Source organism: Mus caroli, unplaced genomic scaffold, assembly GCF_978045245.1.
Source record: "Mus caroli unplaced genomic scaffold, Mus_caroli_1 scaffold_2, whole genome shotgun sequence".
NCBI classification, from domain to species: Eukaryota; Metazoa; Chordata; class Mammalia; order Rodentia; family Muridae; genus Mus; species Mus caroli.
The window spans coordinates 60,103,581-60,119,870 of NW_028227257.1; the positions used below are offsets into that span (position 1 = coordinate 60,103,581).

At 47.0% G+C, this 16,290-nt stretch overlaps 1 protein-coding gene across 1 annotated transcript in view; it reads left to right on the plus strand.

Annotated features, from left to right (window-relative positions):
* Window positions 1-16,290, plus strand: part of Pla2g4e (phospholipase A2 group IVE) — a 70,022-nt gene that overhangs the window by 21,675 nt on the left and 32,057 nt on the right. The window contains exon 2 of the mRNA XM_021156839.3: window positions 14,681-14,753. Within this exon, the coding sequence (XP_021012498.1) occupies window positions 14,681-14,753 (73 nt within the window). The remainder of the gene's footprint in view (window positions 1-14,680; window positions 14,754-16,290) is intronic.

Genomic DNA, 16,290 nt, shown 5'->3' on the forward strand with positions numbered 1-16,290 from the left:
ACCTAGCCTTTGCTATCTCACCTGGTAGTGTCCTTCATTCTCCCCACAGATGTGGCTCCTACTCTTTCTTCAAGGGCAAGGTCACACGCTTCTTCCTCTGGGGAGCCTCTTTGTCCCCATTAGCCAAGCCCTTGGAAAGCTCATTTGAGCTTCTCACGTATGGCCCCATCACCCTGAAACCTTTGCGTTATTTTCCCACTCGCCCTTGGCTCAGAGATGATGTCCCAGAGTTGTGGATCACCTCATTCAACAGCCGTGCGTTGCAGAGTCAGTGAATTAATCAATTTTCATGCCTCTGTGACAAAATGCCTGGCCAAGATGATTTAAGGAAGGGTTTATTTAGCTCATGGTTTAAGGGCACAGGTTCTCCTGTTGGGGATCATGTGGCAGCAGAATCCTGAGGACACAATCTGTCCAGGTCTGGAAACAGAGAGAAATGAGTCCTGTTACTTGGCTCACTTTCTCCTTTTTACTAGTCTGGGACCCCAGCCCATGAGATAACGCTGTGCTGTCCACCCTCAGGGTAGGTCTTCCCTCCTCAGTTACGCCTCTCTGAAAACAACCTCACAGACATATCCAGAGGTGTGTCTCTTAGGTTATTCCAAAATCAGTCAAACTGAGAAAAAACAATTGACCACTCTAGCCTGCCATGTGCCTTTGTATCCCCCAGTCTTGACAATCACTTTAGGAGGGCACTCTATTGTGTCCCTCCATTTACAGATGGAGAAACTTGGCAATAGGTAAACATACTCACTTAAGTTCATATGGCTTGTCTGTGACAGAAGCCAGATCTTTCACCGTGACACAATGACAAGGCTATCAACACCATGGAGACAGTGATGGAGTTGATGCAAATGTATAAAAGACTCCCAGCAACCTTGCCTCATGAATAAGAGAGTCAGGAGCAGAAAAAATAAAGCCAATTATCTAATTGAGACAAGAGGTGACAAGTTTTATTAGCAAGGACTTCACGAGATTGGGAAATGCTGGTCTGTGGACACAAGTACTATGTAGCTCATTGAGTAGGGCTTCGAGGCGGCCTTATAAAGTCAAACGAGGTGGGAAAATATTCATGAGTCACAGGCATTGTTGACACTAAGAAAATGAGTCTGGGAAGATGGCTGGGAGTGGAGAGGCAAGGGTTAAAGCAACAGGTGCAGGAATGTGGGTTCAAACCCCAGAACCCATGGGAAGCTGGGTGTGCAGTGAATGCCTTCAATCCCAGGGCTTCCACAGTGAGATGAGAGGAGAAGACAAGAGAGTCTCTGGAAGCTCCAGGGCCAGCCTGCCTGGTGTGTGCAGCAGTGACCAAGAGACCCTGTCTCACACAAAATAGAAAGCAAAGACTGACAAAGTTGGAGCTGTCCTCTGAGTGCCACACCTGTGGCATCTGCACACCCATACTCAGAAGAGAACACACACATGCATGCACCTCACACGCAATTTAAAAATGAAGTATTTAGGAAGCTGGACATGGTGGTACATGTCTTTAAGTCCAGAATTTGGGAGGCAGGGTCAGGTGGGTCTCCATGAGTTCAAGGCCAGCCTGGTCTACATAGTGAGTTCTAGGACAGCCATAGCTACATAATGAGACCCTGTCTCAAAAATCAAAACAAAATAAAAACCACATTTTTGTTTTCTAGTCAGGTGTTCTGAAACATCTCAAGATATTGACATTTTTTGTTTGCTTTGTTATTTTGAGATTGGGGGAGGGGAGTTTGACCATTTAGCCCAGGATCGTCTGGAACTCACTACATAGCTTAGTCTCAAACTTGTAGCAGTCCTCTTGAGGGCTGGCAGTACAGGTGTGTGCCACCATGCCTGACTCAACACATGAACTTTGCTTGTTGACATTTTCAAATCTCTCATGACCTGAAGAGATGACAACACTTCTTTTTACTTTATGTTGTGAGGATTGCATGTGGTCATTTCATGAAGTTACTTGTCTCAGACTTTAAGGCTTAGGTATCAAGGGAATGAAGGAGCACGGGAAAAGCCTTAAACAACCAATGTAGGACCTAGCTGTCCAGTCCAGGAGCTTCACACAAGAGCAGTGCAGGGTGGTCAAGACAGAAGCTGGGCAGACTGACCTGTGTCACAGTTCTATCACTGCTGGTGATGATCTTCAGTGAGTTGTTTATCTTCTCTGGATCCCAATCAGTCTTTAAAATGAGCTAAGGATAGCATCTCTTTCACAGGTAATATAAACATGAGAACAATGGCCATCACTTTGCACATGATACCTGTGAACCACTTTGTCTTGCTGACATCTGTGCTGGGCTTTGTCTTCCCACCCCCTACTCATGGCTGGAGGTGTTTCAAATCAGCACCAAGACAAACAATGGCCTAACTTGAAAAGACTTATGCTCAAGAGGAAGAGTCAAAGAGGAAATGCACAAGGCAGTCATTCATGCCCAGGAGGCAGAGACAGAAAGAGTATAAATCTGAGGCCACCGTGAGCTAATTGGTAAGCTTCAGGTTAACCTGAACATTGAGACCCTGCCTCAGAAAAACAAAACAAAAGGAAATAAACAAGATCATCCTCAGTATGATAGACTGAACTAAACTAATAACTAATAACTAAGAGGTGGGCAGAGGCTCAAGTCACTGAGCCTACTCAAGGGCAGGCTCCTGGAGAAAGCAACACAAGCAGAGGTAGGACAGAGGAACAGCGTCCAGCTTTGCATAGAGTGGAGAATGAGGCTTTAGGAGAGGGAATCACTGCAAACACAAAACGCCCCTCATGGGAAAGAGCTTGGTCCCATCCAGGTATAGGGGCGACACAGCTAGTTGATGCAGAGAATAAAATGAAGGATGTGAGCAGCCAGACCACAAGATCTCACAGGCCGTGGTGAGGCAGCAGAGCAAGCAGAAACTGTGTGGGGTGTCCATCAGGGAGCCGTGTAATCTCATTGATGTCTTTAGCTCACTTCTTGCCCTTTTATAGATGACCTAAGAGGAGAGCCGAGAGTGTCGCTCAATGGTAGACCCTTTGCTTAGTATTCATGAAATCCTGGGTTCAACCCCCAGCCCCTCACCCAATGAATGGCTTCAAAGAAAGTTAAAATAGATGCAGATGCTCCTGTGAGTCTAACAAGGGATAGAGATGGAGAGAATATCAGCTCACAGTAGAGCAGTTGACAGCAATAATGGGAAAAGCTGAAGGAAGCCAAATTTCTCAGAGGCAGAGCCAGAACCATCTTTGGTCCAGTGCTGGGTTTCATGGTTAAGTTTTCTCAGTTCTCACATAACATTTCCATTCCCTGGAGGAAGGATTCTATTTGAGTATGTTGCATTTAAGTTACACAACCCCATTTTAATGTTTGTATATGTATGTGATGGAGATGTCCCAGCCTCCCGCCTTTCCACTCGCACCTTGACTTGCCCGTTTCTGCTGAGGCTCCTTCGTGAGGGTTGAACTTGCTGCTCTGGGTGGCTTGTGCTCACCTTCTCCTGTTTACACTCCCAGTGGTGGACATGATGGTTTCAGAGTCCTGACAGCACCAGGCAGGGTTCCATAAACTTCCCTACTCTCGCCCCTTTCACATCTGGGAATTAAGTACATAAAATAGGCATGCCAATCATTTAGTGGAAAAAGTCACAAAGCAGTGTATTTAAAAACAATTCTTTGGCATGTCTGTTATTGTACCACTTGCTAATGATTTATAAAAGAACATTTCTGTACTAATGAGATGTGTGTGCATGTTTATTTTTATACAAAAATATAAATCTTGCCTAAGTGTTTTATGTGGCAGAATGTGGCATCTTCACTGTCTGTCAGAGTTGACTGCTGTTTTATTTTATAATCAGAAATGCCTCATCTCAGAAACACATAGTACAAAATGACAGATGTATGTTTGCATATCTGAGAACTTGTTGGAATTTCTGTTCTAATCCCAAGACAAAATTTATTTGGAGTTTTACTATTGCCAGATTTTTTTTGACTCCTCATATTCAGCATCACTATAAGGAGCTGAGGCCCATAGCATAGGAAGTTGTACAGATGGCTCAGTGGTTAAGAGCACAGTCTGCTTGTCCAGAGGTCCTGAGTTCAATTCCCAGAAACCACATGGTGGCTCATAGCCATCTGTAATGAGATCTGATGCCCTCTTCTGGTGTGTCTGAAGTACTCACAAACTTAAAATAAATAAATATGTAAAGTAAATAAAGCTTTTTTTAAAAAAAAGAAGTTGTACAGCAAATCTGCTTATGCACATACTCAGTTTTTCTTTCCAAAATATTTTCTCAGATTTATTCATCTTATTTTGTGCGAGATTGGTGTGTGTGGTGTATGTGTGTATGCACATGCACACATATGTGTGTGATTATGTGCTTGGTACCTAAGACTTAAAATATTCAAAACTTAAATCTAACTCAGAAACATTTTTGCAGCCAGGTGGTGGTGGTGCACGCCTTTAATCCCAGCACTTGGGAGGCAGAGGCAGGTGGATTTCTTACCGACTTAGTTCCAGGACAGCCAGGGCTACACAGAGAAACCCTGTCTCGAAAAACCAAAACCAAACCAAAACAAAACAAAAACAAAAACAAACAAACAAAAAATGAAACAATTTTCTTTATAGTTAATGGTTTCAAAGTGTTTGTTGAAAATTCTTCTCTGATGTCTGGAGATGTCTATCTCACTGGTTAAGCACATGCTTAATATATACGAGACCAGTGTTCATTGACCAGTACCAGAGAGAGAAAGAGACTTTCCTGTTACTAGAACACATATACTGTTTTCTACCAGTTTGGCATTTGATCCTTCATTTGTCAATCTTACTTATAGTCCATCTTTTTATATAGCAGTAAGTGAAGTACTCTTATTTTTACTCCATCTAGTCCACCACATTAACAAATCATCTGTTAGTTTATGTTTTCCCTGTTGATCTGCATTTCTAATTGTGTGTGTGTGACATATATGTGCACCTCCCAGTACTGAGATAGCATGTATGTGCTTCCATCCTTTTTTAAAAAAAGATTTATTTATTTATTTTATGTATATGAGCACACTGTTGCTGTCTTCAGAAGAGGACATTGGATCCCATTACAGTTGGTTGTGATCTACCATGTGGTTGCTGGGAATTGAACTCAGGACCTTGGGAAGAGCAGTCAGTCTTAACCACTGAACCATCTCTCTAGCCCCCCCCCCCATATATACTTTTTAAAGATATATATATTAAAGGCCAAGGATTGGGGCTGGAGAGTTGGCTCAGCGGTGTGTCTGAAGACAGCTACGGTGTACTCATATACATAAAAATAAATAAAATCTAAAAAAAAAAAGGATTGTCAAGAGTTTGAGACCAACCTGAACTACATAATTAGTTATAAAAAAATTATATGTGTATGTCTTTGTATGACTTTGTGCCCCCAGGATTCAGAAAAAGTTGTAGGCCTCCTGGAGTTAGAATTATTGATAGCTGTGAGCAGCCTAGTGTGGATGCTGGGAATTAAACCTGGGTCCTCTATGAGAGTAGCAAATGCTCTTAACCACTGAGCCATTCCTCTAATCCTGTAAAGACATTTTTATCATGCATTAAGTTCCCTTAAATGACCAAGGTTTTGCTGGGCATGATGACAATTCCTCTTTGCCTTGCATTTCTGACTCACATCTCAGCTCACTTCTACCTCTCTAGAGTCCTCAGAAGAGACAACTGGCTTGAACTCAGCCCCTTCCTTCTGTGATGACTTCTTGTCTCATTTGAGAGCCTTCCTGGGCAGTCAGCTCAAAAGCAGGCACATAGCAGGCAAGTGACTTCTTATACATCTGTCCACTGGGTTCCCACCATGAGAGGTTGTAGAGGCTATGTAGGTCAGAAGTGCCAGGAAAGGTATAGAGGAAGAAGCTCTCACCACAGCTCCCCTTGTTTCTATTCAACTGATTTAACCCAATTGGAATTAGTCGGGACTCTGCTCTTGAGGTACTGATAAGTGATGAAGAAACTTTCAGAATGGATGGAGTGGCTGGGGTGCATGTGGAGGCAGGGCAGATAGCTGGCCTCTGTAGCCAGTAGAGGACCAAATACTAAGCCATGAGGAATGTTTTGGAGTGGCGCATCTGCCCTCAGCAGACCTCACTGGAAAGGATGGAGGCACAGAGGATATGGAGTAGAGGAGCCTCCCTTGCTTTGAGGGCAGAGTAAGCAACACTGTGGTCAAGTTACCAGAGCACCTCCTGATCCCCCTTCTGCTGTCCTGGCCTCTGAGTTCCCATTCCACTGCCCTTTCCTGACTCCTACATCACTTCCCCATGGCTCCTCTGCTTCAGCACCAATCAACCTTTCCTTCTACAAGTTCAACTCTGAACGTTCTGTCCTGATCAGAAACCACTGAGTTTCTTTTTTTTTTTGTTGTTGTTGTTTTTGTTTTTCGAGACAGGGTTTCTCTGTAAAGCCCTGGCTGTCCCGGAACTCACTCTGTAGACCAGGCTGGCCTTGAACTCAGAAATCCACCTGTCTCTGCCTCCCAAGTGCTGGGATTAAAGGCGTGCGCCACCACTGCCCGCACTGATGGTTTCTTATTTCCTAGAGAGTCGGTCTTAAACATGGCCTTTGAGTCCATGGTTTGTAGAATGCTGTCATACAGCTAAGAACCAGGTTGGGGGAGCGCAGAAGGAGGTCACAGGCCCTACTCTTGACTTTCCAGGTTTGTTCCTTCCCAGCTTCCACAACCTCCCACGGCCCCATCTCTTCCGCCTGCCTATATTATCTTCCACAGTACTCTTGTAAGTCATTTGCATACCTAAGCATACCCTGCTCTTGTTCATTCTGTTCCTGCATCTCAGGATGCCTTTCCCTACCATCATTAGCTGTTGAAATCCTACTCTATAAGGCTCACTTCCAACATCATCTCCTCCACAAAGCCTTCCTGGGACCACACTGTCCCTCTCCAGCCACAATCCATTGTCCATCCCTGTGTCCTCCAGCCGGTTACAACTTGGCGAACCCTAGGGCTCCCCACATATGAAGGGTTTATGTTGATCCTTCTAGGATCCCTGAGGCCCTAGGGAGATCCAAACCCCAGAACTGCTGAGGGGTTAGAAGTATCTGGCTCCCCAGTTGGACTGTCTGCAACTTTATGTCTGGAATTTCTGTGTTTAGTAGCATGCATACAGTAAGTGCTTACTAGGTGCGTGAACTTAGCTGAATGTGTGAAGTCTATTAAATGATATGGGAATTGAATTCCTGTTCATGACAGTGGGGCTGATGATAAGGGAAGCTTCAAGGTTGACAAGCTAAATAAAGGGTCTCTCTGGGGCCCAGGAATCCAGAAAGGTTACCAAGATGCCATGGACCACCATCCACCCATCCCTCTGTTCAGGTCTCACCCGTAGTTCCAAAATACATCCTATCTGTGGGCCAGAAAAGCCGGTTGCTGAGCCTCAGGCAAGAGCCCAGACAGGAAACTCCCAGAGTGGATTCAGGCAAGCGGGAGGTGAGCCAACCGAGGCAGAGATAAGAATCTGGGAGGAGGAGGAGCTCATCCTCCAAGCTGCGCTCACTCCAGCTGCCTCTCTCCTCACAGTCATCCCAGGAGGGTGGCTGAACTCATGGCCTAGACCTTCCTCTTATCATGGCTGGGGAAGTGCTTTCTTTCTTCACCCTCTAATGTAAGGACCTGAATTTTGGTCCCCTGTATCTTGAGAAGCCTCTGCCCACAGCTCCTGGTACGTCAAGCCATGGTCCTGAGGTAGAGCATCTATTCATCTCCCAGTTATGCATCCATCTTCATGAACTGAAGAGATAGGGCTTTCCTACATCTTGGCAGAAATATGCCAAAAGCCCAGGATGTTCTTTCTTTTTTTCTTTTCTTTCTTTCTTTTTTTTTGTCTTTTGGTTTTTCGAGACAGGGTTTCTCTGTGTAGCTCTGGCTGTCCTGGAACTCACTCTGTAGACCAGGCTGGTCTCAAACTCAGATATCTGTCTGCCTCTGTCTCCCAAGTACTGGGATTAAAGGCGTGCACCACCACTGCCCAGCCAGAATGATCTTTTTACCATCCTATGGCCGTAGCCTGGTCATTCTGAACAACCGGGGCAGCAGATAGCCCACCCCTGACTGCATTCTGTATTTTCAAGATCTGAAGACTTATGGCTCCTTTGGTGCAAAGAACCTAGGTCCAGGTAGCACATATGTCTACCCACTTTAACCCCTCCCTGAGACATCCCAGCCACTGCCCAGGGGCGACCAGGAGGGTGGAGCTCTGAGTCAGAGTATAAGTTCCTGATCTTACCGTCCAGCTGGAGAGCCGCCACGATGCTTCAGCGGCAGATGCCTGCTTGGGTTTCCCACTCCCTGTCAGACCCATGCCAAGCAGAAGATGGCATGGCCTCCAGTGCCTTGAAGGTGAGGATACAGTGATGGTGGTGGGAAGCCTGGGGCCAGAGGTAGGTGGCCATGCCTCCCTGGCCAGGAGATGAAGAGTTTGGGGACTAAGTAAGGGAAGCAGCCAGATCACAGAGAGACTGGTGGACCTTGTATATGTAGAGAGGTTGCCTTGAGAGTTCCTACCTACCACCTGAGAGAGGTTCTTTAGCCAAGTCTGGAGCAGGGCTCCTGGCTAGGGATAGCACAGCTGAATATACTCACAGGTTTTACAAAGCTGCATATAGAGACTTTGGGCTATCTAGGGCCAGCCAAGCCAGCATCCAGTATAAACAATGCCCTGTACTTCCAGGGGGAATCCATGTGTGGCCTGTATTGGTAGTGACTGGTTATTAACCTCGTGGGCATCTTAAACTTCTGGGCTTTGTGAGTATGTGGTATGGGCGGCTTAAAGTGTGAGAATTGGTGTATTGCCAGTTAATTGCTGTCAGATGCCCCCTTGGGTATATGTATGGTCAAGGTCCCTAGGTCTAGACAAACTCTCAAAGTCTCCCAGGGAAATCCCTGGCTCTGGCAAGGTGCTACTGCTTGATACCAAATTTGCCTTTGTTTTCCTGTCTGGGCAATGGGGAGATGCCCTCCACCTCCCTGTTGGCTGTAGGCACACCATGGAGAGGACTATCAGTAGCAAAGTAGTGCCCTTGGACAGCCTGTACTAAACCACTGAAGGCGCCTCAAGAGGATTTTGTTCCTTTAGAGTGGGAGACAGAGACATTGGCCAGTCTCCATGGAGCCTAGGGAGGAACTCCCTGTTGCACTGTGACAACAGTGTCCTGTTGTCCTGAACGGGATTGACACTGGGTGACTAGAAGGACCTCTAATCAGCACTTGTCCCTCACTGACCCTCCAGAAATTTAGGCTAGGAGGAAACCAATGACTACGCCTAACTTGAGAAATGAAGTGGCCTCACCTGCCCAGCTTGCCCTGAGATGCCCCAGGGAAAGGAGCTATCATCCTCTCTCTAGGCACTCAAGCCTAGGCAATGATTTAGGAAGGGGATGCCTGGCTTGGGTAGGCCCTGGACCCATCCTTTCTGAAACCTAGTGGTCAGACCACCCCTGGCCTCTCTTATCCAGGAGCCTTATAGCAGAGATGTGGGCAGGCTGTTTGTAAAGTAACTAAATGGCTTTGGACTGATTGGCAGAAATTACTGGGCCCTTGGGTCTAGGGACAACCCCAACTAAAGGGAGCTGAAGGTCTTATGGTTGCCTCTGACATTCAGCTGTCTGGTCATATCCATTGCTTATGCTCAGTCAGAGTCACTCACCAGATAAAAAGCACACCAGCCTGGCAAGGCAGTAGGCTTGCCCCAGTCCTGGTTCCAATCTAGCCCCATCCTTTCTGGCTGTGCAATCCTGTGTGATATGTAACCTTCATAAAACCCATCTGGCCGGGCGGTGGTGGCATACCCCTTTAACCCCAGCACTTGGGAGGCAGAGGCAGGCGGATTTCTGAGTTCGAGGGCAGCCTGGTCTACAGAGTGAGTTCCAGGACAGCCAGGGCTACACAGAGAAACCCTGTCTCAAAAACCAAAAAAAAAAAAAAAAAAAAAAAAAAAAAAAAAAAAAAAATAGAGGCCAAGGCCAGGAAGGAAGGCCAGACTGTACATGTCTGCAGCAGAAACCTCCTGGTTCCCTGTCCTACATGGCTTCTCAGAGCTGCTGTCCTGCTCTCTCCACTGGCACAGCTGTGATGATTGTTCCAGAGGCTGAATGAACCTCTGTGTGCTGTTTGTCCTAAAGTTCCTGCCTTGACCTCCAAGCCTCTGAGTGCCTCCTGCTCCTCTCACAGGATCTGCCAAGTGCCCTCTGAGCTAAGGACTCTGCCTATCTTTATCCCAGGGATATAGATCCAAAGCCCAGTACCTGGTCATGTCTGTAGTTAAATATATTAACTTTTGCCCTATATCCAGGCTTAGCCAGGGTTGGGCTTGTCCAAGTCTCTAGGCGTTTGGCCGTGTACCTGGGCTACTTAATCTGACTGGTTTCTGGTTCCCATCAGCATATTCATAGACACTGTGCTGGGTTCTATTGCATCTTAAAAACCAAAAAACAACCTTTTGTTTTATACGAAGGGGTATTTTGCCTGCATGTATGTCTCTGTACCACATGCATGCAGTGCCCTTGAAGGCCAGAAAAGGGTGTCTAATCCCCTGGAACTAGAGTTGCAGATAGCTGTGAGCTTCTGGAATCAAACTTGGGTCCTCTTGAAGAACAGTCAGTGCTCTTAACCACTGAACCATCTCCCAGCTCTTCTAATATATCTTAGATCAGCTTCCTCTGAGGCGTGAATGTTTGATCAGCTAATACCACGTATAATAAGTGGTGTTATTAGTAATAAGTGTATTTTTTTTTCTCAAACAAAGCTGTGTGTGTGTTTGGGGGTGGAGAGTTGTCTTCCTGGTTTTGGCTCCTGAGTCCTGAGATCACGTGCCTGCATCATGCACTGCTGGGGGACTTCCACAGTCCTACACCTAGCCCTGAAAAATGCATCTAGGTCATGTAGTGCGATTTATTTTGTACGTCCAGCCCTTTAAAGGATCCCCACTTGCTAGTCGACTATCCCTTTAATTCTTAGCTGTTAGAACTGCTTGGCCCTATGACCTTCGGTGTTGGTTGCCTCTTGGATTTCTGGGGATATGACAGAATATAAAAAAAAAAAATCTAGCTGTGATAGTGAACGGGGCCAGCAGAGTGAGAAGAGGTGGCAGCTGGTGACAGTTGAGCCAGGAGAAGCTGAGCTGAGCAGATAGGCTGCAACAGTTGTAATTTGGAGCTGCTGGTATTGGGAAAACTGGGAGAAGAAGGGATTGTTTAAGCTGACTGTTAGGGAACTGAGGGAGGAATGGTTGGGAGAAATTTAAAGGGAGTGGGGGAGGACTGGCAAGGAGTTAAGACAACTGGTTACTGTTTGTAAAAAGGAAACCAACCAACCAACACATCTACACGGCTCAGACCTGTGTCCAGCGATTCTGATTGCCTCCTCCCAGGGCCACCCCTGTATTGTCCATGAGAAACAAATGGGCACACAGGCAGCTGCTGATGCTCTGGTGAGGAGTGGGAGGGTCCTGTGGTCCAAGTCAGCGATGGGAATGACAAGACTTTCAGGCAGAGTGTACCTGTTGTTGAGTGAGGGACATGCTTGCTATGAGCCAAGGAGAACTGGACATTGCTTAAAGGATAGAGTTCACAATCAGGTTCAACGATTTTAAAACATTTAAAACTTACTGGCTTCAGTTTTAAGCAAGCCTGGTCCATGGTAGATTTTTTTTTGGTTGTTTTGGGGGGTTTGGTATTGTTTTTAACACTGGTGTTTGAGACATCTTAGGGGGAACTCCACTCCATGTAGGCAACCTACTGATTTTGTCAGCTCTATTCAAACAAAAATCAGATTCTGGAGGAAAGGGGCCTCTTTTCTTTTCCCCTGCGCCGTATCTCTCTAGCCTGTTTCAAGGTGGTAGAAAAAAATTAGGAAAGAAAATCCATAGAAAGTGAGACATGGCAAGCTCAGCATTAGAAAGGTAGAGGAGAGAGTTTGAGGACAGCTACACGAGATCTTGCCTCAAAGTAGATGTTATCATCATCATTACTGTCATTGTCATCATCATCACCACCACCTCCTCCAGAGAATGTGCACACATGTAGCCTGTGGTAACCCCATGGTCACTGATGTTGCTGGTATTGTAGCAGAGAGTGACAGAGGAGGAAGAAGTGGCCACCCCCATTGGCAGGCACTGGGGCTAGAACACAGGAGAGAACAGTGGCTGCCTAGGTTCCAGGTGCCCTCTGGGGAAGTGAGGAGCAGAGCAAGGCTTACCAGGAGAGCACGAACTCCTTTAAAAAAGTAATGCTTGAATCCGTACTCAGCCAGGCCAGGACCTACCATGCCCAGGACACAGTGAGAGATAAAGAGCTCACTGCCTTGAGAAGTCCTGCCACAGGTCCCAGGTCCCAGGTCCCAGGCCACAGGTCCCAGGTCCCAGGTCCCAGGTCCCAGGTCCCAGGTCACAGGTCACAGGTCACATAGAAGTAGTATTGTATTTACCCTTTGCCCAACTCACAGGGCTCACAAGAGAATGCTATGTGGGCAACTTATTGTCTCTGAAGACTTGAGAGTTACACTCAGGAGGCTCCTTGGACCCATAGGCAACTATCAGATTGACTCTTGTTCTGTTCTCAGGGCATCTGTTGGAGAGAGGAAAGAAATCTTGAAATTATGTGACCCCTGTCAGGTACTTAGGAACCTGGATTTCTCAGAATTGTTGTTCTTTTGGTTAGACTGGAGCCCCAGCATAAGTCTGGGAAGGAAGATGGGTGTGTGCTAACACAGACTGCCCTGGGTGGTGGTGGTGTGAGGATCCACATTCCCGCTCTGTTTCATATAAACTTGGCTTTCCCACAATCTTAGTATTCTTTAAAGAGAAAAGACTAAACCTGTCTGAAAAGGTCATAGAGTGTGTCTAACAGCCTGGGAGCTATGTGCTCAGCGAGGCAGGTGGACTCCAATTCCCAGGATTGGACACAGACACGGTGGGCTGGGGAGTCTATAAGATTTGTCCCAGTCAAAGGCTGGGAATGGACAGAGCCAGTGCCAGACTTCACCTGAGCAACATTTTCGGGTAAAGAGCTTCAAGTCTGAGGTTTAAGCAAAAAGGGTTCAAGTCCAAAGAAATATCCAAGACACCAAAGAGAACAGACGTGGTTCTCACATTGTGTTGGTTCAGGGGGCCCGGGAGGAGCATAGCTCCTAACCTCCACAGACTAGGATCCTGGGCCAGAAGAGTCTTCTAGAGTCTGGAAATGCAATGGGCTGTGGGGAGACTTCTGAAGCCAAGAACATTCCCATTGTAGGCAGCAAGAGTGCACAGCCAGCTCTCCCCACTTTAGGCAGCAAGGGTGCACGGCCGGCTTTCTCTGTTGTCCCCACCCTTAACTCTGCCCAGCCTCTACCTTGGATCCTCCCTGACTCTCCAGCATCTAGCCTAGGGCTTGGTTCACAGTGGCTGTTCAAAAACCCTGAGTAAAAACTCACAAGACAGAGAGAAGTTGGTGCCTCTATGCAGAGAGGCAACTGGAAGACAGTCTCTAAATGCCATAGTGGCAGAGGACTTGTGTTGGCGAGAACACGTATCCCTGAAGGAAGAATGAAACACCCTCCTGAAACCTGGGCAGGGAGTCTTGAATAGATAAAGACTAAGAAGAGAGTTATGTTCCTTCCACAGATAGTACACATGATCCAGGGACGCTTTGAGAGTTGGGGAGTATGGTGGGGTTGGGGAGGGCGCTGCATCAGAGAAGCAGAAAGTTACAGGATGGAAAGAGGACAAAAGTGGACTCATAGCTAATAAGCAGCTCACAGAGGACAAAGCCAGCTGCTGAGGGAAGTGGGCCTGACCTCCGGAGGAAGCCAGGTGCTCCCTTCAGGTGGGAAGGACTTGACATGAAGGCAGGGCTCTCCGCAAGTGATCAGGACAAGAGCAAGACCGAAACGTCAGCATCAAAGGCAGGGCTCAGGGTGTGCCCCCAGGTCCAGCTCCCAAGGGAGAGGCAGAAACCTGAGGGCTCCAGTCCCTGGAGTTAGCAATACTGACAGAGGCATCAGTCATCGTGTTGAAGATTATCTGTGTTTGTCATTGTGAAAGAGAGGCCATTGCACATGAGCCAAGACATCACAGACATGTATAGCAAGGCATGGTGAAATGAAGACAGATGCCTTACTGGGAGAAAAGTACAATGGCCAGGAATCCATGGAGGAGGGTCCTATGAGGAAGGGACATGACAGGCAAGGGAGATAGCAAATGCCCTGGGTGGGAACTGTGACCCAGAGTGGTGGTAAACTCCTGGCATGAGATGCCCAGGCTTTATCAACATCTACCCTCCTACCCAGTCACACTGAGCCTACCAACAGAGCAAGCTGCCGTGTGGAGTAGGCAAGGGAAATCTCTGTGTCTGTGTGGTTGGAATAAGAAATTATTCACTGGGCAAAGAGAATAGAGACATCTTGGGACACTCAATATTCCTTGTGTGCTTGGGCCAGCACATTCACTGTCTAACAAACATTTACTATTATATATCCGAATATGTCAGCAGAGATTCGGAAATGAAAAAGCAGCGTGTCTCAGCTCTAGAGACTTCCATGTAGGAGAGAAGACTAGCCAAAATAAACATTGTCAGGATGGCATGTGGGCTGCTGTATAGCAGGTGGGCAGGAAGGCAAGGGTGACAATCTCCCTGGCAGCACTGGTCTGGAGGCGGCATTCAAAGAGTGACTCTGTTTTGTTTTTTTTTTCTTCAATCCACAGGAGGGGTCATCTCCATGCCATCTGTTGACAGTGAGGATCATTGGCATGAAAAACGTCCGGCAGGCTGATATACGTAAGTATCACACACACACACACATACCGGTCCCTCCTGTTCTAGGGGTCTGGACAGAGAAAGAGGCCTTGCTGCATCCAGTCAGGCATGTCTGTGTATAGAATTCCACAGACCCTGAGCCATTGCTGTGTGTCACTAGTGAGTCTAGGGGCTGCTGTAGTGAAGTAGGAGAGGCCCTTTCGTGTCATGGAACCAGCTGCTAGCTCCTCAGAGCCACTTCTCAGGACATGGATCCCAAACCGGGATCTTTAGCCACAGCAGAGTTTGTAGCACCCAGCTCTCTCCTTGTAGTTGGACATAGACCACTAAACAGGAATTTTTTGTTTTTTTAAGAAAAAAATATATACTGTAGCTGTCTTCAGACACACCAGAAGAGGGCATCCGAACCCATTACAGATAGTTAGGACCTCTGGAAGAGCAGTCAATACTCTTAATCACTGAGCCATCTAGGCAGGAATTCTTGATAGCCTAACTTCCCCTCTGTCTCGCTCCTGCTGCATTCCCAGGCCACAGGAATTCAGGGAAGCTCTGCTTTGGGAGGCAAAGGAAGCTATTGACTGGGCCAGAGATGTCCTACACATGTTATGGTATAGCTGTCTAAGAAATCAGTTCTCCTCTCATGTGGACTCCCTGCTTGCCCAAACTAGGAAGGAAGCTCGGCCTCTCTAGGGAGAGAATGCTCTGTGTCAGCTAGGGTATACAGCCGTGGGAACTGCAAAGACCAAGAAAGGCATGTTGAGGTTCTAGGTCTGACTGGCCAGGTTGTAAGCATCTGTGGCCTGGAAGCCTGGTTTGAGGAGGAGCGTCCTAAGAAAAGGGCTCTGCCCTTGAAGCACCCAATATGGGCTAGCCACCTGGCATCCAGCCCCATTAATTCTCCCAGTGCCTGAGGGGTCATCACAGGAAGCTCACTTTGTAGGTGAGGGGTTAATGATTTCCTGAAGTAGAATTAGAGTTTGATTCTAGGTCTGTAAGTCCGGCAAGGAGACGGGACCCTCTAGGATAGTGGTTCTTTACCCTCCTCACGCTGCAACCCTTTAATCGAGTTCCTCATGTTGTGGTAACCCCCAACCATAAAATTATTTGATGGTTGCTTCATAACTATAATTTTGCTACTGTTATGAACCATGAGTCATAATGTAACTATCTGATATGCAGCATATAGGATTTGATGAGATATGATATCTGATATGAACCACAGGTTGAAGAACTGCCGCTCTAAGGAAAAAGGCTGTGGTCAGATCATAGACAGTCAGCAGCAGAGGAAGGCAGAGGAATCTGCTTTCAGATAGCCGAGGAAACTGCCGCATGAGTTCCTGGGGTATCACATGGCCTCCTGATGCTCATGGGCCAACGCATATTCAGGGAGAGCAGGTATGGAGGTGCTGGGGACTCACCATGCAGGGTTGAGTGTGGAAGGCCAAAGGAACGACAGCTCTGTTTAAGCATTAAGTTTAGCTTATGTCAGCCAACGGGCCCACTAGAGAGCAAGGGACTCTCCTTGGGGCTTTCTCAGCACACTCGGATATGATCTGAG